A 27,107-nucleotide genomic window follows, 5' to 3' on the forward strand; every position below is an offset into this window, starting at 1 on the left:
TCCGATGCTTCCCAACCCTTTTTCCATGGAAAAATCATCCCACATTTCCAGCCCTGGCACAGCTTGAGGCCGTTCCTTCCTCATTCCCTGGGATCAGATCCCACATTCCCCCTGATAGAGCCCAAAATTCCCCATGGATCCCCCTTTACTCCAGGCTGAGCCCTCCCAGCTCCCTCAGGATTCTCCATTCCCTTTTCCAGCCGCTCATTCCATGATTTCCCACACCCGGACATGGCCCTGGCCCTTCCCAGGGCTCAATCCCAGCCCTGATCCCATTCCCAGGGCTCAATCCCAGGCCTGATCCCATTCCCAGGGCTCAATCCCAGCCCTGATCCCACTCCCAGGGCTCAATCCCAGGCCTGATCCCATTCCCAGGGCTCAATCCCAGCCCTGATCCCATTCCCAGGGCTCAATCCCAGCCCTGACCCCATTCCCAGGGCTCAATCCCAGGCCTGATCCCATTCCCAGGGCTCAATCCCAGCCCTGATCCCATTCCCAGGGCTCAATCCCAGGCCTGATCCCATTCCCAGGGCTCAATCCCAGCCCTGATCCCATTCCCAGGGCTCAATCCCAGCCCTGATCCCACTCCCAGGGCTCAATCCCAGGCCTGATCCCATTCCCAGGGCTCAATCCCAGGCCTGATCCCATTCCCAGGGCTCAATCCCAGCCCTGATCCCATTCCCAGGGCTCAATCCCAGGCCTGATCCCATTCCCGGTGCCTCCCAGCCCACCTCCTTCCCCAGTTTTCCAGCCCCTTTTCGGCCATTCCCAGCACATTCCGTGCAGGAAGCTCGCGGGGCTGATCCCAAATGCTGGGAATGCCGGGAATGCCGGGAATGCCGACCTTTCCCGGCGATGGAGCCCTCGAAGAAGCCTTTGGACACGGTCAGCAGGGGCCAGTTGGTGTCCAGGGGCAGCACCGGGGCCGGCGGCTGCAGCAGCCGCGCCTCGGGATCCACGGCCGGGATCTGGGACACAGCACCGGGAAAAGCCGTTCCTCGGGAGCCCGGAGCGGAGCCGCCTTCCGCTGTCACCTCCTCCGGAATTCCCGGAGCTCTCCGGGAGCCCCGTCCCCTCCCTCCTCCCCAAATTCCTGGAGTTTTCCAGGATTTCTCCCATCCCCCTCCCTCGTTCCCGGAGTTTTCCCGGAGTTTTCCCGGCGTTCCCACCGTCTCCTTCTCGGGATCGAAGGATTCCCGCAGGCTCTCGGCCTCCTCGTCCAGCCCGTGCGTGGCGGCCGTCAGGTACGCCAGGGATTCTGGAAAAACGGGAAAGGCCACGGGAATACCGAGACTCCCTGTGCCCGGAATTCCTGCAATCCCTTTGGGAATGACTCCCCATGCCCGGAATTCCATCGGGAAGGACTCCCTGTGCCCAGAAGTCCCTTCAGAAATGACTCCCCATGCCGGGAATTCCTGCAATCCCATTGGGAATGAGTCCCCGTGCCCAGAATTCCCTTTGGGAAGAACTCCCCGTGCCCGGAATTCCCTCGGTCCCATGGGAAGGACTCCTGAAATTCCCCCCATCCCATCAGGAGGGACTCCCGGAATTCCCTCAATCCTGTTGGGATCGACTCCCAGAATTCCCTCCATCCCATGGGCAGGACTCCCGGAATTTCCGCAGTCCCAATGGGAATGACTCCCAGAATCCCCTCCATCCCATCGGGAAGGACTCCTGGAATCCCTTCAATCCTGTTGGGATTGACTCCCGGAATTCCCTCCATCCCGACTCCCGGAATCCCCTCATCCCGTCGGGAAGGACTCCCGGAATCCCCTCCATCCCATTGGGAAGGACTCCCGGAATCCCCTCCATCCCAAGTCCCGGAATCCCCTCCATCCCATTGGGAAGGACTCCCAGAATCCCCCCCATCCCAACTCCCGGAATCCCCCATCCCATCGGGAAGGACTCCCAGAATCCCCTCCATCCCAACTCCCGGAATCCCCTCCATCCCATCGGGAAGGACTCCCGGAATCCCCTCCATCCCAACTCCCGGAATTCTCTCCATCCCATTGGGAAGGACTCCCAGAATCCCCTCCATCCCAACTCCCGGAATCCCCCCATCCCGTCGGGAAGGACTCCCGGAATCCCCCCCATCCCAACTCCCGGAATCCCCTCCATCCCAACTCCCGGAATCCCCCATCCCGTCGGGAAGGACTCCTGGAATCCCCCCCATCCCAACTCCCGGAATCCCCCATCCCGTCGGGAAGGACTCCCGGATTCTCCCCCATCCCAACTCCCGGAATCCCCCATCCCGTCGGGAAGGACTCCCGGAATCCCTCCATCCCAACTCCCGGATTCTCCCCCATCCCGACTCCTGGAATCCCCCCCATCCCAACTCCCGGAATCCCCCCCATCCCAACTCCCGGAATTCCCTCCATCCCGTGGGAAGGACTCCCGGAATCCCCCATCCCATCGGGAAAGACTCCCAGAATCCCCTCCATCCCGGCTCCCAGAATCCCTCCATCCCAACTCCCGGAATCCCCCCCATCCCATCGGGAAGGACTCCCGGAATCCCCCCCATCCCAACTCCCGGAATCCCCCATCCCGTGGGAAGGACTCACTCTGGCCGCAGCTGCGCAGGATCCGCACCCTCTCGGCCACGTCCCCCAGGTAGAGCGCGTTCTGGTAGTGGCCGCTCATGTCCTTGCGGATCTCGGCTGGCGGAGAGCCGGAGTCAGCGGCGGCGCCGGCCGCGATCCCGCCCGGAGCGAGCCCGGCGCCACTCACCGATCTTCATCATCTTGCGCAGCTTCTCCAGGTTGCCCGTGATGAGGTAGAGGAAGGAGAGGCGGTCGAAGTTCTTGGTGCGCTGGTAGCACATCTCCACCACCTGGTGGTTCCCCTGCAGCAGGGCCACCTCGCCCAGCTTCTCCCAGCAGCCTTTATCGTCCAGGGCCTTGGCAGCTTCCAGGGCGATCTGTGCCAGGGAATTTTGGGGTTACAGGGATTGGGAATGGGTCAGAAATGGGGAATGGGGTCAGGAATGGAGAACGGGGTCAGAAATGGAGAACGGGGTCAGCAATGGGGAATGGAAGCAGGGATGGGGAATGGGGTCAGAAATGGGGAATGGGGCCAGAAATGGGGAACGGGATCAGAAATGGGGAACGGGGTCAGAAATGGGGAATGAGGTTACAGGGATCGGGAATGGGGTCAGAAACGGGGAATGGGGTCAGAAATGGGGAATGGGGTCAGAAATGGGGAACGGGGTCAGAAATGGGGAATGGGAGCAGGGATGGCAGCAGGGCCACCTCGCCCAGCTTCTCCCAGCAGCCTTTATCGTCCAGGGCCTTGGCAGCTTCCAGGGCGATCTGTGCCAGGGAATTTTGGGGTTACAGGGATCGGGAATGGGGTCAGAAATGGGGAATGGGGTTACAGGGATTGGGAATGGGGCCAGAAATGGGGAATGGGGTTACAGGGATCGGGAATGGGGTCAGAAATGGGGAACGGGAGCAGGGATGGCAGCAGGGCCACCTCGCCCAGCTTCTCCCAGCAGCCTTTATCGTCCAGGGCCTTGGCAGCTTCCAGGGCGATCTGTGCCAGGGAATTCCGGGGTTACAGGGATTGGGAATGGGGCCAGAAATGGGGAATGGGGTCAGAAATGGGGAACGGGAGCAGGGATGGCAGCAGGGCCACCTCGCCCAGCTTCTCCCAGCAGCCCTTGTCGTCCAGGGCCTTGGCAGCTTCCAGGGCGATCTGTGCCAGGGAATTCCGGGGTTACAGGGATCGGGAATGGGGTCAGAAATGGGGAATGGGGTCAGAAATGGGGAATGGGGTTACAGGGATTGGGAATGGGGTCAGAAATGGGGAATGGGGTCAGAAAGGGGAATGGGGTCAGAAATGGGGAATGGGGTCAGAAATGGGGAACAGGAGCAGGGATGGCAGCAGGGCCACCTCGCCCAGCTTCTCCCAGCAGCCCTTGTCGTCCAGGGCCTTGGCAGCTTCCAGGGCGATCTGTGCCAGGGAATTCCGGGGTTACAGGGATTGGGAATGGGGTCAGAAATGGGGAATGGGGTCAGAAAGGGGAATGGGGTCAGAAATGGGGAATGGGGTCAGAAAGGGGAATGGGGTCAGAAATGGGGAATGGGGTCAGAAAGGGGAATGGGGTCAGAAATGGGGAATGGGGTCAGAAATGGGGAACAGGAGCAGGGATGGCAGCAGGGCCACCTCGCCCAGCTTCTCCCAGCAGCCTTTATCATCCAGGGCCTTGGCTGCCTCCAGGGCGATCTGTGCCAGGGAATTCCGGGGTTACAGGGATCGGGAATGGGTCAGAAATGGGGAATGGGGTCAGGAATGGAGAACGGGGTCAGAAATGGGGAACGGGGTCAGAAATGGAGAACGGGGTCAGAAATGGAGAACGGGGTCAGCAATGGGGAATGGAAGCAGGGATGGGGAATGGGGTCAGAAATGGGGAATGGGGTCAGAAATGGGGAACAGGAGCAGGGATGGCAGCAGGGCCACCTCGCCCAGCTTCTCCCAGCAGCCCTTGTCGTCCAGGGCCTTGGCAGCTTCCAGGGCGATCTGTGCCAGGGAATTCCGGGGTTACAGGGATTGGGAATGTGGTCAGAAATGGGGAATGTGGTCAGAAATGGGGAATGGGGTCAGAAATGGGGAACAGGGTCAGAAATGGGGAACGGGGTCAGCAATGGGGAACGGGAGCAGGGATGGCAGCAGGGCCACCTCGCCCAGCTTCTCCCAGCAGCCTTTATCGTCCAGGGCCTTGGCTGTCTCCAGGGCGATCTGTGCCAGGGAATTCCGGGGTTACAGGGATCGGGAATGGGGTCAGAAATGGGGAATGGGGTTACAGGGATTGGGAATGGGGTCAGAAATGGGGAATGGGGTCAGAAAGGGGAATGGGGCCAGAAATGGGGAATGGGGTCAGAAATGGGGAATGGGGCCAGAAATGGGGAATGGGGCCAGAAATGGGGAATGGGGTCAGAAACGGGGAATGGGGCCAGAAATGGGGAACGGGAGCAGGGATGGCAGCAGGGCCACCTCGCCCAGCTTCTCCCAGCAGCCCTTGTCGTCCAGGGCCTTGGCTGTCTCCAGGGCGATCTGTGCCAGGGAATGTCCCAAAACGACCCAGAACGTCCCAAACCACCCAAAACCAAACTTCCCAGAACGTCCCAACCACCTCGAAACGGCCAAAAATGTCCCAAAACATCCCAGAGTGTCCCAAAATCCTCCAGAATCTCTTGAGGCAGCCCCGTGGTTGCGTCACCTCGATGTTGCCGCACTCCAGGGCCAGGCTGGAGCATGTTTTTCCCAAAACCATTCCCAAAAAGCCCTGGCACATCCTGGCACGGGGCTCACTCCAGGGCCAGGCTGGAGCATGTTTTTCCCAAAACCATTCCCAAAAAGCCCCGGCACATCCCGGCACGGGGCTCACTCCAGGGCCAGGCTGGAGCGTGTTTTTCCCAAAACCATTCCCAAAAAGCCCCGGCACATCCCGGCACGGGGCTCACTCCAGGGCCAGGCTGGAGCGCGTTTTTCCCAAAACCATTCCCAAAAAGCCCCGGCACATCCCGGCACGGGGCTCACTCCAGGGCCAGGCTGGAGCATGTTTTTCCCAAAACCATTCCCAAAAAGCCGCGGCACATCCCGGCACGGGGCTCACTCCAGGGCCAGGCTGAAGCGCGTTTTTCCCAAAACCATTCCCAAAAACCCCGGCACATCCCGGCACGGGGCTCACCTCGATGTTGCCGCACTCCAGGGCCAGGCTGGAGCGCGTTTTTCCCAAAACCATTCCGAAAAGACCCCGGCACATCCTGGCACGGGGCTCACCTCGATGTTGCCGCACTCCAGGGCCAGGCTGAAGCGCGTTTTTCCCAAAACCATTCCCAAAAAGCCCCGGCACATCCCGGCACGGGGTTCACTCCAGGGCCAGGCTGGAGCACGTTTTTCCCAAAACCATTCCCAAAAACCCCGGCACATCCCGGCACGGGGCTCACCTCGATGTTGCCGCACTCCAGGGCCAGGCTGAAGCGCGTTTTCTCGTCCTTGACGAAGTGCAGGGCCACCTCGGGGTAACCCTTCCGCTGCAGGTACGCGATGATCGACTGCCCCACCAGCTTGGCGTTCCGCACCATGTGCAGCACCTGCGGAAGGCAGCGGGTTCCCAAAATCCCTCAGGAAGCGATTCCCAAATCCCTCGGGAAATAGGCCCAAAATCCCTTGGGAAAAGTGGCCCAAAATCCCTCGGGAAAGGAGGCCCAAAATCCCTCAGGAAAGGAGTTCCTAAATTCCTCAGGAAAGGAGTTCCCAAATCCCTCAGGAAAGGATTCCCAATTCCCTCAGGAAATGATCTTTTATCCTCAGGAAAGGCTCTTCCCAAAAACCTTCGGGAAAGGAGATTCCATTCCCAGGAAAGGATCTTCCATCCTCGGGAAAGGCTCTTCTCAAAGGGCCTCGGGAAAGGATCTTCCCAAAATCACTCGGGAAAGGACATTACCAAAAATCCTTGGGAAAGGCTTTGCCAGCCCCTATTCCCAAAACCAAAATAGTTGGAAAAGGCTTTTTTATTTTCCCCCATTCCGGGATTTATTTCCTGACCTCGTCGTACTTCCTGTTGCTGAGGGCGAGTTTGTAGCAGAACTCGGTGGGGTCGATGCTGAGCACGTGGGGCTCACCTGTTGTTTTCCACCATTCCCAGCCCCATTTTCCCCCATTCCTGAATTTCCCCTCAATCCCAGATTCCCCTGTATTCCCAGATTTCCTGAGCTCATTCCTGGTGCTGAGCATGAGTTTGAAGCGGAACTCGGTGGGGTCGATGCTGAGCACGCGGAGCTCACCCGTAGTTTTCCACCATTCCCAATCCCATTTTCCCCCACACCTGGATTCCCCTCAATCCCGGATTCCCCAGCATTCCCGGATTTCCTGACCTCGTCGTACTTCCTGTTGATGAGGGCGAGTTTGAAGCGGAACTCGGTGGGGTCGATGCTGAGCACGCGGGGCCGGCACTCCCGGTCCAGGCAGTAGACGTTGTTGCCCTTCACCCGCGTCACGTAGATCGGCAGGTCCAGCGTGCGGATGATCCCGTGGTCCCTGCGCCGGGACGCTCCCGGTCACAATTCCCGGCCGGAATTCCCGGCCCTCCCAGGGGGATGCTCCCAGTGAGAATTCCCAGCCACCCCGGGGGACATTCCCAGTGAGAATTCCCAGCCATCCCAGTGAGAATTCCCAGCCACCCCGGAGGGATTTCCCGGCCATTCCGGGGGAACATTCACAGTGAGAATTCCTGGCCGTCCCAGGGTGACATTCCCCGTGAGAACTCCCGGCCATCCTAGTGGGAATTCCCGGCCATCCCTGTGGGAATTCCCGGCCATCCCAGTGAGAATTCCCAGCCACCCCAGTAAGAATTCCCAGCCATCCCGGGGGACATTCCCAGTGAGAATTCCCAGCCATCCCAGTGGGAATTCCCGGCTGGCCCGGTGAGAACTCCCGGCCATCCTAGGGCATGGCGGGGGGACGTTCCCGGCCATCCCAAGGAACTCCCAACCATCCCAGTGAGAATTCCTGGCCATCCCAAGGAACACCTGGCCATCCCAGGGAGCTCCTGGCCATCCCAGTGAGAATTCCCGGCCATCCCAGGGAATTCCCGGCCATCCCAGGGAACTCCCGGCCATCCCAGAGAACTCCCGGCCATCCCAGGGACCTCCTGGCCATTCCAGTGAAAATTCCCGGCCATCCCAGGGAATTCCCGGCCATCCCAGGGACCTCCCGGCCATCCCAGGGAACTCCCGGCCATCCCAGGGAGCTCCTGGTCATCCCAGTGAGAATTCCCGGTCATCCCAGTGAGAATTCCCGGCCATCCCAGGAAGCTCCTGGCCATCCCAGGGACCTGCCGGCCATCCCAGTGAGAATTCCCAGTCATCCCAGAGAACTCCCGGCCACCCCAGGGAACTCCTGGCCATCCCAGTGAGAATTCCCAGCCATCCCAGGGAACACCCGGCCATCCCAGGGAACTCCTGGCCATCCCAGGGACCTCCTGGCCATCCCAGTGAGAACTCCCGGCCATTCCAGTGAGAGTTCCCGGCCATTCCAGTGAGAATTCCCGGCCATCCCAGGGAATTCCCGGCCATCCCAGGGAGCTCCTGGCCATCCCAGGGACCTCCCGGCCATCCCAGGAACCTCCCGGCCATCCCAGTGAGAATTCCCAGACATCCCAGAGAACTCCCGGCCGTCCCAGGAACCTCCCGGCCATCCCGGTGAGAATTCCCAGTCATCCCAGGGAACACCCGGCCGTCCCAGAGAACTCCCGGCCATCCCGGGAGCTCCGGGAGCGGCGGCGCGCTGACCCCGCGGTGACGGCGTATTTGATGTGGTTGCTGGTGGTGTAGATGAAGACGCCGCTCTCGTCCCACGCGCCGCTCTTCACCCGCACGTTCTCGTGGATCTGGCACAGCGACTCCAGCTTCCGGTTACACACCAGGATGGCTGCGGCAGCGGGAATCGGGGAGCCGGGAGTCACGGGAGTCGGGAATCGGGGAATCGGGGAATCACGGGAATCACGGGAATCGGGGAATCAGGGGAATCACGGGAATCGGGGAATCACGGGAATCGGGGAATCACGGGAATCGGGGAATCACGGGAATCACGGGAATCAGGGGAATCACGGGAATCACGGGAATCAGGGGAATCAGGGAATCAGGGAATCACGGGAATCAGGGGAATCACGGGAATCAGGGGAATCACGGGAGTCGGGAATCGGGGAATCACGGGAATCAGGATTCGGGGAATCACGGGAATCGGGGAACCGGGAAACCAGGAATCGGGGAATCACGGGAATCAGGGAACCGGGGAATCAGGGGAATCAGGGAGCCTGGAACCGGGAATCACGGGAATCGGGAATCGGGGAATCACGGGAATCAGGGGAATCAGGGAACCGGGAATCAGGGAGCCGGGAACCGGGAATCACGGGAGTCGGGAATCGGGGAATCACGGGAGTCAGGAATCGGGGAATCACGGGAGTCGGGGAATCGGGGAATCACGGGAGTCAGGAATCGGGGAATCACGGGAGTCGGGAATCGGGGAATCAGGGGAATCGGGGAATCACGGGAATCGGGGAATCACGGGAGTCGGGGAATCGGGGAATCACGGGAGTCAGGAATCGGGGAATCACGGGAGTCGGGGAATCGGGGAATCACGGGAGTCAGGAATCGGGGAATCACGGGAGTCGGGAATCGGGGAATCAGGGGAATCGGGGAATCACGGGAATCAGGGGAATCAGGGAATCAGGGAATCAGGGAATCAGGGGAATCAGGGAACCGGGAATCACGGGAGTCGGGAATCGGGGAATCACGGGAATCGGGGAATCAGGGGAATCAGGGAACCGGGAATCACGGGAATCGGGGAATCGGGGAATCACGGGAATCAGGGGAATCACGGGAATCAGGGGAATCAGGGGAATCAGGGAACCAGGAATCAGGGAGCCGGGAACCGGGAATCACGGGAATCGGGGAATCACGGGAATCAGGGAATCATGGGAATCAGGGGAATCAGGGAACCGGGAATCACGGGAATCGGGAATCGGGGAATCACGGGAATCGGGGAATCACGGGAATCAGGGAATCATGGGAATCAGGGGAATCAGGGAACCGGGAATCACGGGAATCGGGAATCGGGGAATCACGGGAATCGGGGAATCACGGGAATCAGGGAATCATGGGAATCAGGGGAATCAGGGAACCGGGAATCACGGGAGTCGGGGAATCACGGGAATCAGGGGAATCACGAGAATCAGGGAGCCAGGAACCGGGAATCACGGGAGTCGGGAATCGGGGAATCGGGGAATCACGGGAATCAGGGGAATCAGGGGAATCAGGGAACCGGGAATCAGGGAGCCGGGAACCGGGAATCACGGGAATCGGGAATCGGGGAATCACGGGAATCGGGGAACCGGAGAATCAGGGAATCACGGGAATCAGGGGAATCAGGGAACCGGGAATCAGGGAATCACGGGAATCGGGGAACCGGGAATTGGGAAATCACGGGAATCAGGGAACCGGGAATCAGGGAATCAGGGAACCGGGATCAGAGAATCAGGCAATCAGGGAACGGGGAATCAGGAAACCGGGATCATGGAATGGTGGGAACAGGAACTGGGAACCAGGGAACCGGAATCAGGGAATGGTGGGAACAGGATAATGGGAATCAGGGAACCAGCAACTGGGGAATCAAGGATCACGGGAATCAGGGAATGGTGGGAACGGGATCATGGGAATCAGGGAACCGGGGAATGAGGGAATCAGGGATCATGGGAATCAGGGAACCAGGAATCAGGGAACCAGGAATCAGGGAACCAGGAATCAGGGATCGTGGGACTCAAGGAACCAGGAATGAGGGAATCAGGGAACCGGGGAATGAGGGAATCAGGGATCATGGGAATCAGGGAACCAGGAATCAGGGAACCGGGAATCAGGGAACCAGAAATCAGGGATCATGGGACTCAAGGAACCAGGAATGAGGGAATCAGAGAATGGGGAATCAGGGAACTGGGAATGAGGGAATGGCAGGAACTGGGAATGAAGGAATCAGGGAACTAGGCATCAGGGAATCAGGGGTCACGGGAATCAGGGAACAGCGGGAATCGGGAATGAGGCAACAGCGGGAACCAGGGGATCACGGGAATGAGGGAATTACAGGAACAGCGGGAACGAGGGAATGACGGGAATGAGGGAATTACAGGAATCACAGGAATGGGAACGAGAATGGGCACGGGGATGGGAATGGGAATTCTCCCGGAGCTCACTGTGCTTGGCCAGCAGGGCCACGTGGGACATGTCGGCCGACCAGATCACGTACTTCACCTTGGAGATCTTCACCGAGGCCAAAGTCCTGGGAAAAGCCCGGATCCGCCATCGGGGAACGGCCCAAAATCCGGCCCCGGGGTCGCCGGGATCCCAAAAACCCCCAGGGGATCAAAAAAACCCCCAGGGGATCAAAAAAACCCCCAGGGGATCCCAAAAACCCCCAGCGGATCCCAAAATCCCCCAGCGGATCCCAAAAACCCCCAGGGGATCAAAAAAACCCCAGCGGATCCCCAAATCCCCCAGCGGATCCCAAAAACCCCCAGCGCATCCCAAAATCCCCCAGCGGATCCCAAAATCCCCCAGTGGATCCCCTCTCCAGCCTTTCCCAGCTTTCCACAGGAACAAGCAGGATTTGGGGTAGAAAAAGCAGGATTTAGGGTGAAAATTTAAGGGGAGAAAAACTGGATTTAGGGAGAGGAAAATACCCAGGATTTAGGGGTAAAAAAAAACAGGACTTACAGTGAAAAAAATGAGATTTAGGGGGAAAAAAACCCAGGATTTAGGGGTAAAAAAACCCAGGATTTACAGTGAAAAAAAAAAGAAATTTAGGGGGAAAAACCCCCAAGATTTAAGGGGGGAAAAAAAAGCAGGAATTATGGTGAAAAAAAAGCACGGGATTTAGGGTGAAAAAACTGGGATTTGGCGCAGAAAAGCAGGCTTTAGGTGGGGAATTCCCGGAGAATTCCCGGCAAATTCCCGGAGAATTCCCACCTTTTCTGCTGGACGTCGAAGAGGGTGATGGAGTCGGAGTCGCGCAGCAGCAAATTCCCGGTGCCCGCGTAGAAAATCTCGTCGCAGTTGGGAACCGGAACCTTCTTGGTGATCTCGTTCTTCAGGTTCTTGATCAGGATCTGCCCCCGCCAACAGAATTCCCACATTTTGGGGGCAATTCCCACATTTTGGGGGCAATTCCCACATTTTCGGGGCAATTCCCACATTTTGGGGGCAATTCCCGCGTTTTGGGGGTTTTAAGGACCATGGGGAGGTTTGTGTGCCCTTTGGGCTGAAGCAGAGTTGGGTTTTTCCAGGATTTTCTCTCTTTTTTTGAGGGGGCACAAAGAGCTCGGTTGGGAATTGGGGTTTTCCCGGAATTCCGGGATTTTGGGAGGTTGGAAAAGCCCTCCAGGAGCATCAAACCCGACCCAAATCCCGGGAATCCCTCGGACACCTCCAGGGATGGGATCCAGCCCTCCCTGAGCCCCTTTTGCTGCTTCCAAACCCTTTTCCCATGGAAAAATCATCCCAAATTTCCCACCCTGGCACAGCTCGAGGCCGTTCCCGTTCCCTGGGATCAGATCCCAAATCCCCCCTGGCATATCCCAAATCCTCCTGGCAGATCCCAAATCCCCCCTGGCAGATCCCAAATCCTCCTGGCAGATCCCAAATCCCCGCTGGGATCAGATCCCAAATTCCCCCTGGGATCAGATCCCAAATCCCCCCTGGAATCAGATCCCAAATTCCCCCTGGAATCAGATCCCAAATCCTCCTGGCAGATCCCAAATCCCCCTTTGGATCAGATCCCAAATCCCCCTTTGGATCAGATCCCAAATCCCCCCTGGGATCAGATCCCAAATTCCCCCTGGGATCAGATCTCAAATTCCCCCTTTGGATCAGATCCCAAATTCCCCCCGGGATCAGATCCCAAATTCCCCCTTTGGATCAGATCCCAAATCCCCCTGGATCCCCCTTTTCTCTGGGATCACCCCCCAGCTCCCTCAGGATTCTCCATTCCCTTTTCCAGCTGCTCCAGCCCCATTCCCGTTTTTCCCGACCTTTTTTTTTGGGATCAGGTTCCTCTGGATCTGATCCCCATTACCTCAATCTCCTGCTTTTCCCAACCCTTTTTTTTGGGATCAGGTTCCTCTGGATCCAATCCCCGTTATCCCTATTCCTCAACCCGTTTCCTATTGGGACAAGGCCCCCCAGGATCCAATCCTTGATATCTGGATTTCCTGGTTTTTCCCAACTTTTCCCAGTTTTTCCCCAATTTTTCCACTATTTCCCAGTTTTCTCAGTTTTTCCCGTTTTTCCCCAGTTTCTTCCCAGTTTTCCCCAATTTCTCCCAGTTTTTCCCATTTTTTTCACAGTTTTTCCCCAATTTTCCCCGATTTTTTTCCCAGTTTTCCCCATTTTTCCCAGTTTTTCCTGGTTTTTCTCGGTTTTTCCCATTTTTCCCCAGTTTTGCCCATTTTTCCCCAGTTTTTTCCCACTTTTCCCGGGATCTCACCGAGTGCATCCTGTCCAGGACGGCGAATCGGTTCCGCGCCACCCACACGGCCGTGAGCCCCGAGGAGCGCTTCCCCTCCGGAGCTGCCAGCCAAAAACCGGGATCACAACGGGATCAAACGGGAATCCAGCCCGGGAATCCAGCCCGGGAATCCAGCCCGGGAATCCAGCCCGGGAATCACCCCAAAAAATCAGGGATTTGAGGGATTTTTCCCCAAAAACTCAGAGATTTGAGGGAATTTCCCCCCCAAAAAATTCACGGATTTGAGGGAATTTCCCCAACATCTCAGGGATTTGAGGGGTTTTCCCCAAAAAATTCATGGATTTGAGGGATTTTTCCCCAAAAACTCAGAGATTTGAGGGAATTTCCCCCCCAAAAAATTCACGGATTTGAGGGAATTTCCCCAACATCTCAGGGATTTGAGGGGTTTTCCCCCAAAAATTCATGGATTTGTGGGGTTTTTCTCTGTAACTCAGGGATCTGAGGGATTTTTCCCCAAGAAACATGGATTTGAGGGATTGTTCCCAAAAAATTCAGGGATCTGAGGGATTTTCCCCAACAACTCAGGGATTTGAGGGAATTACTCCAAAAACTCAGGGATCTGAGGGAATTTCCCCCCAAAATTAATGGATTTGAGGAATTTTTCCCAAAACTCAGGGATTTCAGGGATTTTTCCCCAAAAAAATCATAGATTTGAGGGATTTTTTACCCAAAAACTCATGGATTTGTGGGGTTTTCCCCTATAACTCAGGGATTTGAGGGATTTTTCCCCCAAAAAAATCATACATTTGAGGGATTTTTTACCCAAAAATTCATGGATTTGTGGGGTTTTCCCCTATAACTCAGGGATTTGAGGGATTTTTCCCAAGAACCATGGATTTGAGGGATTGTTCCCAAAAAATCAGGGATTTATTTTCCCCAAAAACTCAGGGATTTGAGGGAATTTGCCCCCAAAAAAATTCACGGATTTGAGGGAATTTCCCCCAACATCTCAGGGATTTGAGGGATTTTCCCCAAAAAATTCATGGATTTGAGGGATTTTCCCCAAAAACTCAGAGATTTGAGGGAATTTCCCCCCCAAAAAATTCACGGATTTGAGGGAATTTCCCCCAACATCTCAGGGATTTGAGGGGTTTTCCCCTAAAAATTCATGGATTTGAGGGATTTTTTACCCAAAAATTCATGGATTTGTGGGGTTTTCCCCTATAACTCAGGGATTTGAGGGATTTTTCCCAAGAACCATGGATTTGAGGGATTGTTCCCAAAAAATCAGGGATTTATTTTCCCCAAAAACTCAGGGACTTGAGGGATTTTTCCCAAAAGCTCAGGGATTTGAGGGATTTTTCCCCCCCAAAAAATCATGTATTTGTGGAGTTTTTCCCAAAACTCAGGGATTTGAGGGAATTACTCCAAAAACTCAGGGATCTGAGGGATTTTTCCCAAAAATCAGGGATTTGAGGCATTTTCCCCCAACCCTCCCTCCTCCTGCAGTGGAATTTTCCTTTTCCCTTTTTTTTTTGGGCCCCAGCTGCTCCTCCATCAAACCCAGGGATTTGATTGATCTTCCCAATATCCCAGCTGGAAAAACATCCTGAAAAAATGAATTTTTCCCTCCAAATCCTGCCCAGCAGGGAAATATCCCCAGCTCCAAAGCCTCCGGAATCCGTAAATCCCTGGAAAATTCCCAAATCCATCATTCCTCCCTGGCAGGGGGAGCAGCTGGGATTTAACAGCAGGACAAAAAAAAACAGAAATTGGGAATTTTATCCCACTCAATCACGGCCCGGAGTCGTAAATTCCTTGGAATCGTAAATTCCCAACTCAAAAAAAACCAAAAAAAAGTGGAATTTGCCAGGAAGGGAAAACAAAATAATTCCTGGGATTGTCGCTTTTAAAGGGTTGTTTTTTTTTTTTTTGGATGAACCATCCCAAAAATCCGCCTGAGATCCATCAGCTCCGGACACAGCCAGGAAATCTCCAGCTGGGAGGAAAATTTGGGAAGGGAAAGGAGAATTCCTGATAAAATATGGATGGGGGGCTGGAAAAGACGGAATTTTTCAAGGGGAAGCTGCCGAAAATCCGGGGGAAAAAGAGGATTTGGGGTAAAAAAAAAAGGGATTTTTAGGGATGAATGAAGGGAAAGCCAAGGGGGGGATGGGGGTGGGAATTCCCGGGATTTTTGGGAGCTCAGGCCACACCCACCGTCGGGATTTTGGGAATCTGCATCCTTGGGAATGGTGTACAGGTCGTAGGTGCTGTTCTCCAGGTTGCTGGCTCGCTGCGGGAGAAAAACGGGAATTTCAGGGATTTTCTCCCAAAAATCAGGGATTTCCCCCAAAAATCAGGGATTTCCCCTCAAAAACCAGGGATTTCCCCTCAAAAATCAGGGATTTTCCCCCTAAAATCAGGGATTTCAGGGGTTCTTCCCCTCAAAAATCAGGGATTTTTCCCCAAAAACATAATGGATTTCAGGGATTCTTTCCCCCACAAAAAAATATGGAATTTGAGAGATTTTCTAACTAAAAACCAGGAATTTGAGGGGTTTTCTGTCCCAAAATCAGGAATTTGAGGGATTTTTCCAAGGAATAAAGTGGAACTGGAGGGGTTTCCTGCCCAGGCTTGGGAATTTTGGGGATTTTTTTCCGAATTTTGGGATTTTGGGACTCACGGTGCAGAGCAGCCCTAGCAAAGCAGGAATTTCAGGGATTTCCCCCCAAAATTCAGATTTTGGGACTCACGGTGCAGAGCAGCCCTAGCAAAGCAGGAATTTCAGGGATTTCCCCCCAAAATTCAGATTTTGGGACTCACGGTGCAGAGCAGCCCTAGCAAAGCAGGAATTTCAGGGATTTTCCCCCCAAAATTCAGATTTTGGGACTCACGGTGCAGAGCAGCCCTAGCAAAGCAGGAATTTTGGGGATTTTTCCCCAAAATTCAGATTTTGGGACTCACGGTGCAGAGCAGCCCTAGCAAAGCAGGAATTTCAGGGATTTCCCCCCAAAATTCAGATTTTGGGACTCACGGTGCAGAGCAGCCCTAGCAAAGCAGGAATTTCAGGGATTTCCCCCCAAAATTCAGATTTTGGGACTCACGGTGCAGAGCAGCCCTAGCAAAGCAGGAATTTCAGGGATTTTCTCCCCAAAATTCAGATTTTGGGACTCACGGTGCAGAGCAGCCCTAGCAAAGCAGGAATTTCGGGGATTTTTCCCCAAAATTCAGATTTTGGGACTCACGGTGCAGAGCAGCACGGCGTTCTCGGCCGGGTTGTAGCTCATGCTGAAAACCGGGAACTTGGATCCGCTGCCGAGGGAAAAACGGGAATGGTCCTGGGAATTCTCCGGGAACAATTTGGGGGAAGGATTTGGGGGATTTTTGGGATTTCCACGATGGGTTTTGGGGTGGATTTCAGGATGGGACTTGGCGTGGATTTGGGGATGGATTTTGGACAGGACGTCGGGGAATTTCAGGGCAGATTTTGGGGTGGATGTCAGGGATTTTGGGATGGATCTCAGGATGGGTTTTGGGGTGGATTTCGGGGTGGATTTCGGGGTGGATTTTGGGAATTTCAGGGTGGATTTTGGGGTTGATTTCAGGGTGGATTTCAGGGTGAATTTTGGGGATTTTGGGGCGGATTTTGTGGGGGATTTCAGGGTGGATTTCAGGGTGAATTTTGGGAATTTCAGGGTGGATTTTGTGGGGGATTTCAGGGTGGATTTTGGGGATTTCAGGGTGGTTTTTGGGCTGGATCTCAGGGATTTCGGGGTTGATTTCAGGGCTGATTTTGGGATGGATTTCAGGGATTTCGGGGTGGATTTCAGGGTAGATTTTGGGGATTTCGGGGTGGATTTCGGGGTGTTTTTTGGGCTGGATCTCAGGGGTTTTGGGATGGATTTCAGGGTGGATTTTGGGGATTTCAGGGTGGATTTTGGGGTGGATTTCAGGGATTTCGGGGTTGATTTCGGGGTGGATTTCAGGGTGGATTTTGGGATGGATTTTGGGGTGGATTTTGGGGTGGATTTTGTGGGGGATTTCAGGGTGGATTTTGGGAATTTCAGGGTGGATTTTGTGGGGGATTTCAGGGTGGATTCTGGGGATTTCAGGGTGGTTTTTGGGCTGGATTTCAAGGATTTTGGGGTTGATTTCAGGGTTGATTTTGGGATGGATTTCAGGGTGGATTTGGGGGATTTCAGGGTGTTTTTTGGGGTGGATCTCAGGGGTTTTGGGATGGATTTCAGGGAAGATTTTGGGGATTTCAGGGTGGATTTTGGGGTGGATTTCAGGGATTTCGGGGTTGATTTCAGGGTGGATTTCAGGGTAGATTTTGGGGATTTCGGGGTGGATTTCGGGGTGTTTTTTGGGGTGGATCTCAGGGGTTTTGGGATGGATTTCAGGGTGGATTTTGGGGATTTCAGGGTGGATTTTGGGGTGGATTTCAGGGATTTCGGGGTTGATTTCAGGGTGGATTTTGGGATGGATTTCAGGGATTTCGGGGTTGATTTCAGGGTTGATTTTGGGATGGATTTTGGGGTGGATTTTAGGGATTTTGGGATGGATTTCAGGGTGGATTTCAGGGTAGATTTTGGGGATTTCGAGGTGGATTTTGGGATGGATTTCAGGGTGGATTTCAGGGTAGATTTTGGGGATTTCGGGGTGGATTTCGGGGTGTTTTTTGGGCTGGATCTCGGGGGTTTTGGGGCTCCCTGCCTGCGCAGCTGCATGACGGCCACGTCGCGGGAGCTGCTGAAGTCGAGCTGCCGCAGGAATCGCTCCTTGACGTAGAACAGCGAATTCCCGTGCACGGCCAGCGCCGGCCGCTCCCGCTCCAGCTTGAACACCAGCATGCCCCCGTCGTGCCCTGGGAAACGCCAGAATTCCAGGGAAAAACCCGGAATTACAGCCGGAATTCCAGGGGAAAAACCCGGAATCACAGCCGGAATCACAGAGATAACTGCCGGGAATTTGGCGTGGGAACAGGGGAGAGAAATGGGAATTGAACACCAGCATGCCCCCGTCGTGCCCTGGGGAACGCCAGAATTCCAGGGAAAAACCCGGAATTACAGCTGGAATCACAGTCGGAATTCCAGGGAAAAACCCGGAATTACAGCCGGAATTCCAGGGAAAAACCCGGAATCACAGCCGGAATCACAGAGATAACTGCCGGGAATTTGGCGTGGGAACAGGGGAGAGAAATGGGAATTGAACACCAGCAGGGCCCCATCGTGCCCTGGGAAACGCCAGAATTCCAGGGAAAAACACGGAATTACAGCCGGAATTCCAAGGAAAAACCCGGAATTACAGCCGGAATTCCAGAGGAAAAAACCCGGAATCACAGAGAAAACTGCCAGGAATTTGGCGTGGGAACAAGGGAGAGAAATGGGAATTGAACACCAGCAGGGCCCCCATCGTGCCCTGGGAAACGCCAGAATTCCAGGGAAAAACCCGGAATTACAGCCGGAATTCCAGGGGAAAAACCCGGAATTGCAGCCAGAATCACAGCCAGAATTCCAGGGAAAAACCCGGAATTACAGCCGGAATTCCAGGGAAAAACCCGGAATTACAGCCGGAATTCCAGGGGGAAAACCCGGAATTACAGCTGGAATCACAGTCGGAATTCCAGGGAAAAACCCGGAATCGCAGCCGGAATTCCAGGGGAAAAACCCGGAATCGCAGCCAGAATCACAGAGAAAACTGCCGGGAATTTGGCGTGGGAACAGGGGAGAGAAATGGGAATTGAACACCAGCATGGCCCCGTCGTGCCCTGGGAAACGCCAGAATTCCAGGGAAAAACCCGGAATTACAGCTGGAATTCCAAGGAAAAACCCGGAATTACAGCCGGAATTCCAGAGGAAAAAACCCGGAATCACAGAGAAAACTGCCGGGAATTTGGCGTGGGAACAGGGGAGAGAAATGGGAATTGAACACCAGCAGGGCCCCGTCGTGCCCTGGAAAGTGGGAATCACAGATGGAATTCCAGGGAAAAACCCGGAATCACAGCAGGAATTCCAGTAAGAATTCCAGCAGGAGTTCTGGGGAAAAGCAACAAGAATTTGGGAAGGGGAATTGAACACCAGCATGGCCCCATTGTGCCCTGTGGAACACCAGGAATTGCAGCCAGAATTCCAGGGAAAGACACCCCAAATTCCAGGGAAAAATACCTGGAATTCCAGCCAGAATTCCAGGGAAAAACACCCTGAATTCCAGGGAAAAACACCCTGAATTCCAGGGAAAAACACCCTGAATTACAGCAGGAGTTCTGGGGAAAACCAGCTGGAATTTTGGGATTCCCAGCCGGAATTTCAGGATTCCCAGCTGGAATCTGGGGATTCCCAGCTGGAATTCCAGGATTCCCAGCTGGAATTCCAGGATTCCCGGCTGGAATTCCAGGATTCCCGGCCGGAATTCCGGGACTCACCAGCAGCGAAGAGGTTGAGGTTGGGATGAGCCGCCAGCACCCAGAACCGGTCGTGGTCGCGCCGGAACGTTTGGACGCCGGTCCTGAGGGAGGGAGGGAGGGAAAATCCGGGAATTCCGGGAATTCCCGACATTCCCAAGGCTCATTCCCGCCCCGGGAAGGAGCACTGACCGCTTGGACATGTCCCACACGCGGATGCTCTTGTCCTCGGAGTTGCTGAGGATCAGCTCCTGCCGCGGGTGGAACACGGCGCACGAGACGTTGTTGTAGTGGCCCCGGCACGTGTCCACCTCCCAGGCCTTGGACTCTGAATTCCCAGGGGGAAATCCAGGGAAAAAGTCATGGAATGGGGAGAAAACCCAGGGGGATGGGGAGAAACAATGAAAAAATGGGGAGAAACAACGAAAAAATGGGGAAAAAAGGACCCAAGAAAAGGAGAACCCAGCCCGGCACACGGCCAATTCCCAGGCCTTGGACTCTGCAATCCCAGGGGGAAATCCAGGGAAAATGGGGAAAATCCCAGAGAAATGAGGGAAAATTCATGGAATGGGGAGAAACAATGAAAAAATGGGGAGAAACAACGAAAAAATGGGGAAAAACAATGAAAAAATGGGGAAAAAAGGACCCAAGAAAAGGAGAACCCAGCCCGGCACACGGGCAATTCCCAGGCCTTGGACTCTGCAATCCCATGGGGAAATCCAGGGAAAATGGGGAAAATCCCAGAGAAATGAGGGAAAATTCATAGGATGGGGAGAAACAACAAAATAATGGGGAGAAACAACAAAAAAATGGGGAGAAACAACAAAAAAATGGGGAAAAACAACAAAAAAATGGGAAAAAAAGCACCGGAGAAAGGGAGAACCCAGCCCGGCACACGGCCAATTCCCAGGCCTTGGACTCTGCAATTCCTATTAAAAATCCAGGGAAAATGGGGAAAATCCCAGAGAAATGAGGGAAAATTCATAGGATGGGGAGAAACAACAAAAAAATGGGGAGAAACAACGAAAAAATGGGGAAAAAAGGACCCAAGAAAGGGAGAACCCAGCCCAGCACACGGCCAATTCCCAGGCCTTGGACTCTGCAATCCCAGGGGGAAATCCAGGGAAAATGGGGAAAATCCCAGAGAAATGAGGGAAAATTCATAGGATGGGGAGAAACAACGAAAAAATGGGGAGAAACAACGAAAAAATGGGAAAAAAAGCACCGGAGAAAGGGAGAACCCAGCCCGGCACACGGCCAATTCCCAGGCCTTGGACTCTGCAATTCCTGTTAAAAATCCAGGGAAAATGGGGAAAATCCCAGAGAAATGAGGAAAAATTCATGGAATGAGGAGAAAACCCAGGGGGATGGGGAGAAACAATGAAAAAATGGGGAGAAACAACGAAAAAATGGGAAAAAAAGCACCGGAGAAAGGGAGAACCCAGCCCGGCACACGGCCAATTCCCAGGCCTTGGACTCTGCAATTCCTGTTAAAAATCCAGGGAAAATGGGGAAAATCCCAGAGAAATGAGGGAAAATTCATGGAATGGGGAGAAACAACGAAAAAATGGGGAGAAACAACAAAAAAATGGGGAAAAAAGGACCCAAGAAAAGGAGAACCCAGCCCGGCACACGGCCAATTCCCAGGCCTTGGACTCTGCAATTCCTGTTAAAAATCCATTTCCCATTTTTTCCCATTTTTCCCTGTTTTTTCCCGCTTTTCCCCATTTTGTTCCCATTTTTCCCCGTTTTCCTCCATTTTGCTCCCATTTTCCCCTATTTTGCTCCCATTTTCCCCTATTTTGTTCCCGTTTTTCCCATTTTTTTCCCATTTTCCCCCATTTTCCTCATTTTGTTCCCGTTTTTCCCATTTTTTTCCCATTTTCCCCCATTTTCCCCATTTTGTTCCCATGTTTTCCCCGTTTTTCTGTTTTTTCTCCCGTTTTTCTCACCGTTCATCCTCCAGATCTTCACCTGGCGGTCGTCGGCGCCGGACACGATCAGGGGCATGGAGGGGTGGAAGGCGGCCCAGTTCACCCCGCGGTCGTGGCCCTGGAATGCGGGAATCATCCCGGGAAAAACGCCGGGAATCAGCCGGAATCCCGGGAAAAATGGCCGGGAATCAGTGGGAACCCCAGGAAAAAAATTCCCCCCGGATTCCCACAGATTTCCTATTAATTCCCCACGGATTTCCACAGATTCCCCCATGGATTTTCCACGGGTTCCCCCTCAGTTCTCCACGGATTTCCATGGATTCCTCACAGGTTTCCCATCATTTTCATGGACTTCCCCGTGGATTTCTTCCCATTCCCCACGGATTCCCCACGGATTTCCCATGGATTTCCATGGATTCCCCATTAATTATCCATGGATTTCCATGGATTCCTCAGGGATTTCCCATGGATTTCCCACGGATTTCCCACAGGTTTCCACGGATTTCCCATTAATTCTCCATGGATTTCCATGGATTCCTCAGGGATTTCCCATGGGTTCTCCATGGATTTCCCACAGATTTCCTGCCATTCCCCATGGATCTCTTCCCATTTCCCATGGATCTCTTCCCATTTCCCATGGATCTCTTCCCATTTCCCATGGATCTCTTCCCATTCCCCATGGATCTCTTCCCATTTCCCATGGATCTCTTCCCATTCCCCATGGATCTCTTCCCATTCCCCATGGATCTCTTCCCATTTCCCATGGATCTCCATGGACTGCCCACGGATTCCCATGGATTCCCCATTAATTCTCCATGGATTTCCATGGATTCCCCACGGAAATGTTTCCCACAGATTCCCATGGATTTCCCATTAATCCCCCATGGATTCCCCACAGACTCCCACGGATTCCCCATGGATTTCCCCCCATTCCCCACGGATTCCCCACGGAATTCCCCACGGATTCCGGGGGATTTTGGGAATGCCGGCACCTCCAGCACGTGCTTGACCACGGCGTCGGTGGTGCCGAAGAGGTCGACGCCGGTGATGCCGCGCACGTCCGACTCCACCGCGCCGGGGGCCAGGTTCTTCTTCCGGAGCCCTGCGGAAAAACCAGGAAAAACCCGGAAAAAACCCGGGAAAACCCGGGAAAACCCGGGAAAGCGGGAATCAGCACCCGGATCCAGCAATTCCAGAGGCTTTCCCCTGATTTTCCTTCTCCGGGAATCCCTCGGACACCACCAGGGCAGGGATCCAACCCCGGTGCTTCCCAACCGTTTTCCATGGAAAAATCATCCCAAATTTCCCATCCTGGCACAGCTCGAGGCTGTTCCCATTCCCTGGGATCAGATCCCAAATTTCCCCCAGGATCAGATCCCAAATCCCCGCTGGGATCAGATCCCAAATTTCTCCTGGGATCAGATCCCGAATTTCTCCTGGGATCAGATCCCAAATCCCCCTTTGGATCAGATCCCAAATCCCCCCTGGCAGATCCCAAATCCCCCTGGCAGATCCCAAATCCCCCCTGGGATCAGATCCCAAATCCCCCTTTGGATCAGATCCCAAATCCCCCCGGATCCCGTTTTCTCTGGGATCACCCCCAGCTCCCTCAGGATCCTCCGTTCCCTTTTCCAGCCCCTCATTCCCAACATTTTTTGGGTCGCTCACCAGAAGTATCTCACACCCATTCCCATTCCCATTTTCCCACAGATTTTCCCGTTTTTTCCCTGGAATCTCACTGGAGATGTCCCAGACCCTGAGGCTCTGCTCCCTCCCGCTCCCATTTCCCCAGTTTTCCATGGATTTCCCCAGTTTTCCATGTTTTTTATGGAATCTCACCGGAGATGTCCCAGACCCTGATGCTCTGCTCCCTCCCGCTCCCATTTTCCCAGTTTTCCATGGATTTTCCTGGTTTTTTATGGAATCTCACCGGAGATGTCCCAGACCCTGAGGCTCTGCTCCCTCCCGCTCCCATTTTCCCGGTTTTCCATGGATTTTCCCGGTTTTTTATGGAATCTCACCGGAGATGTCCCAGACCCTGACGCCCTGCTCCCTCCCGCTCCCATTTCCCCATTTTCCATGGATTTTCCCGGTTTTTTATGGAATCTCACCGGAGATGTCCCAGACCCTGACGCTCTGCTCCCTCCCGCTCCCATTTCCCCATTTTCCATGTTTTTTATGGAATCTCACCGGAGATGTCCCAGACCCTGACGCTCTGCTCCCTCCCGCTCCCATTTCCCCATTTTCCATGGATTTTCCCGGTTTTTTATGGAATCTCACCGGAGATGTCCCAGACCCTGACGCTCTGGTCCAGGCTGGCCGACACCACCAGGTCCTCGCTGGGGTGGAACTGGGCGCACATCACGTAGTGGTTGTGCCCCGTCAGCACGCTGCGATCCCGGGAAAACGCGGAATTCCGTCAGGATCCCGGGAATCCCGACAGAATCCCATCAAAATCCCAGCAGATTTCCGTTAAAAAACCCAGGAATCCGGGCGGAATTCCACAAAAAATCCCATGAAAACCCCAGGAATCCCGGTGGAGTTCCATCAAAATCCTGGCAGGACTCCATGGAAATCCTGGGAATCCCGGAGGAATTCCATGAAAATCTGGGCCGAATTCCATTGAAATCCCAGGAATCCGGGCAGAATTCCATGAAAATCCCAGGGAAGGTTTCCCCCAATACCAGGAAAGGTTTATCCCAAGGAAGGATTGATCCCAGGAATCCCAAGGAAAGTTTGGTCCCAGGAATCCCTGGAAAGGTTTATCCCAAGAATCCCAGGGAAGGATTGATTCCAAAATCTCACGGAATCCCAGGGAAGGACTGATCCCAGAAGGGTTTATCCCAGGGAAGGGTTATCCCGGGATTCCCAAGAATCTGAGGGAAGGTTTATCCCAGGGAATGTGGATCCCAAAATGCCAGGGAAGGACTGATCCCAGGGAAGATTATCCCGGATTCCCAGGAAGGTTATCCCGGATTCCCAGGGAGGTTATCCCGGATTCCCAGGGAGGTTATCCCGGATTCCCAGGGAGGTTATCCCGGATTCCCAGGGAAGATTATCCCGGATTCCCAGGAAGGTTATCCCGGATTCCCAGGGAAGATTATCCCGGATTCCCAGGGAGGTTAGCCCGGATTCCCAGGGAGGTTATCCCGGATTCCCAGGGAGGTTAGCCCGGATTCCCAGGGAGGTTATCCCGGATTCCCAGGGAGGTTATCCCAGATTCCCAGGGAGGTTATCCCGGATTCCCATTGAGGTTATCCCGGATTCCCAGGGAGGTTAGCCCGGATTCCCAGGACCCCAGAATTCCCGGAATTCCCGGAATTCCGGATCGCCGCTCCCACCAGACGCAGGTGCGCGACTGCCAGTTCCACACTCGGATCGTTTGGTCGTCGGAGGCGCTCAGGATCCAGGGATACTCCTGGAAAACGGGATGGGCTGGGAGGGAGCGGCGCCTCCCCCATTCCCAGGATTCCCACATTCCCAAAACTCCCACATTCCCAGGATTCCCACATTCCCAAATCCCACTGATCCCGCATTCCCAGAACTCCCACATTCCCAGAACTCCCACATTCCCAGGATTCCCACATTCCCAAAACTCCCACATTCCCAAATCCCACTGATCCCGCATTCCCAGGATTCCCGCATTCCCAAATCCCACAGATCCCACATTCCCAGGATTCCCACATTCCCAAAACTCCCACATTCCCAGGATTCCCACATTCCCAAATCCCACTGATCCCGCATTCCCAGAACTCCCACATTCCCAGAACTCCCCCATTCCCAGAACTCCCGCATTCCCAGAACTCCCGCATTCCCAGAACTCCCGCATTCCCAGGATTCCCACATTCCCAAATCCCACAGATCCCACATTCCCAGAACTCCCACATTCCCAGGATTCCCACATTCCCAAATCCCACAGATCCCGCATTCCCAGAACTCCCGCATTCCCAGAACTCCTGCATTCCCGGAGTCCCAGACATCCCAGATCCCACATTCCCAGATCCCCACAGATCCCACATTCCCAGAGTCCCACATTCCCTCAGATCCCACATTCCCAGATTTCCAGGATAACCCCAAATTCCCAGAATTCCCAAAAAACCCCAGAATTCCCAGAATCCCTGATTTCCCAGGAAAACTCTGGAATCCTCAGAATTCCCAGGACATCCCAGAACCCCAGGACAGCCCCGGAATTCCCAGAATTCCTGGAATTTCCGGAATTCCCAGACAACCCCAGACTCCCAGCATTCCCAGAATCCCCGGAACCCCGGAATTCCCAGAATTCCCGGCATTCCCAGCACTCACATGGTGGAAGAAGGTGGTGCGGATGTAATCCAGGTGGCCCAGCAGCGTGAAGAGGCAGCGCCGCAGTTTGTAATTCCACACCTGCATTCCCAGAAATCCCAGAAAATCCGGAAAAATTCCCAGAAAAATTCCCAGCCTGGGCAGCCCCAGCACCCAATTCCCGCCTTTTTCCAGGATTTTTCCCATTTGTTCCCAGATTTCTCTGCCCTTTTCCTATTTTAATCTGATTTTTAATCCTGGATTTCCTCACGGCAGCCCTTCCCAGGCTCCGGGAAAAGAGGGAAAAATGGGAAAAAAAGGGAAAAAAGCCGGGAATGGTCACCTTGATCTTGTAGTCATCGCCACCGGAGACGAAGAGCGGCTGCTGCTTGTGGAAGTCGATGCCGCGAACCGGCCCTGCCGGAAACCCGGAATTCCCAAAGATTCCCAGGAAATCCCCAAACCCGCAACTCCCAAAGATTCCCAGGAAATCCCCAAACCCGCAACTCCCAAAGATTCCCAGGAAATCCCCAAACCCGGAACTCCCAAAGATTCCCAGGAAATCCCCAAACCTGGAACTCCCAAAGATTCCCAGGAAATCCCAGTGTTGGAATTCCCAAAGATTCCCAGGAAATCCCCAAACCCGGAACTCCCAAAAATTCCCAGGAAATCCCAGTGTTGGAATTCCCAAAGATTCCCAGGAAATCCCCAAACCTGGAACTCCCAAAAATTCCCAGGAAATCCCCAAACCCGGAATTCCCAAAGATTCCCAGGAAATCCCCAAACCCGGAATTCCCAAAGATTCCCAGGAAATCCCCAAACCCGGAATTCCCAAAGATTCCCAGGAAATCCCCAAACCCGGAACTCCCAAAGATTCCCAGGAAATCCCCAAACCCGGAACTCCCAAAAATTCCCAAGAAATCCCAGTGTTGGAATTCCCAAAAATTCCCAAGAAATCCCAGTGTTGGAATTCCCAAAAATTCCCCAGAGCTGCACTTTGCTCAGTTCCTGGGTTTTTCCCATGTTTCCCCTTTTTTCCCCCCAGAATTCCCATTTTTCCCCCCGAGAATTCCCATTTTCCCCTCCATTTTTCCCATTTCCCCCCCAGAACTCGTGTTTTATCCCGTTTCCTCCTGGAATTCCCTATTTCCCTGCCAGAATCCCTGCTTGTTTCCCCCCAGAATTCCAGATTTTTGTCCCCATTTTTCCCCCCTGGAATTCCCATTTCCCCCTCAGAATTCCCAATTTCCCCATTTTCCCCCAGATCTTTCCTGGTTTTCCCCAGATTTTCGCCATTTTTCCCCCCATTTTCCCCGTGTTTTCCCCCCGGAATTCCCATTCCCCCCAGAATTCCCATTCCCCCCAGAATTCCCAATTTCCCCCCATTTTTCGTGTTTTCCCCCCGGCATTCCCATTTTCCCCCTCAGAATTCCCAACTTTCCTCGTTTTCCCCCAGATATTTCCTGGTT

The 27,107-nt window shown here is 54.2% G+C and overlaps 1 protein-coding gene across 6 annotated transcripts in view; it reads right to left on the reverse strand.

The window, feature by feature from the left end:
- COPA (coat protein complex I subunit alpha) overlaps positions 1 to 27,107 on the reverse strand; it is a 40,661-nt gene that overhangs the window by 9,678 nt on the left and 3,876 nt on the right. The window contains exons 3-24 of one of the 6 annotated variants that reach the window (XM_085560864.1): positions 25,982 to 26,055; positions 25,660 to 25,740; positions 24,699 to 24,775; positions 23,638 to 23,747; positions 22,350 to 22,459; positions 21,376 to 21,475; positions 19,616 to 19,751; positions 19,445 to 19,527; positions 17,737 to 17,887; positions 16,266 to 16,332; positions 15,238 to 15,313; positions 13,036 to 13,118; positions 11,520 to 11,659; positions 10,748 to 10,833; positions 8,295 to 8,433; positions 6,879 to 7,041; positions 5,949 to 6,095; positions 3,634 to 3,693; positions 2,728 to 2,857; positions 2,562 to 2,657; positions 1,170 to 1,258; positions 845 to 968 (exon numbers count right to left, since the gene is read on the reverse strand). In XM_085560864.1, the coding sequence (XP_085416990.1) occupies positions 845 to 968; positions 1,170 to 1,258; positions 2,562 to 2,657; positions 2,728 to 2,857; positions 3,634 to 3,693; positions 5,949 to 6,095; positions 6,879 to 7,041; positions 8,295 to 8,433; positions 10,748 to 10,833; positions 11,520 to 11,659; positions 13,036 to 13,118; positions 15,238 to 15,313; positions 16,266 to 16,332; positions 17,737 to 17,887; positions 19,445 to 19,527; positions 19,616 to 19,751; positions 21,376 to 21,475; positions 22,350 to 22,459; positions 23,638 to 23,747; positions 24,699 to 24,775; positions 25,660 to 25,740; positions 25,982 to 26,055 (2,322 nt within the window). The other 5 variants (XM_085560863.1, XM_085560861.1, XM_085560862.1 and 2 more) reach the window with 5 other exon arrangements.

The sequence above is a fragment of the Lonchura striata genome, chromosome 25, assembly GCF_050655825.1.
Source record: "Lonchura striata isolate lonStrDom1 chromosome 25, ASM5065582v1, whole genome shotgun sequence".
Lineage (NCBI taxonomy): Eukaryota > Metazoa > Chordata > Aves > Passeriformes > Estrildidae > Lonchura > Lonchura striata.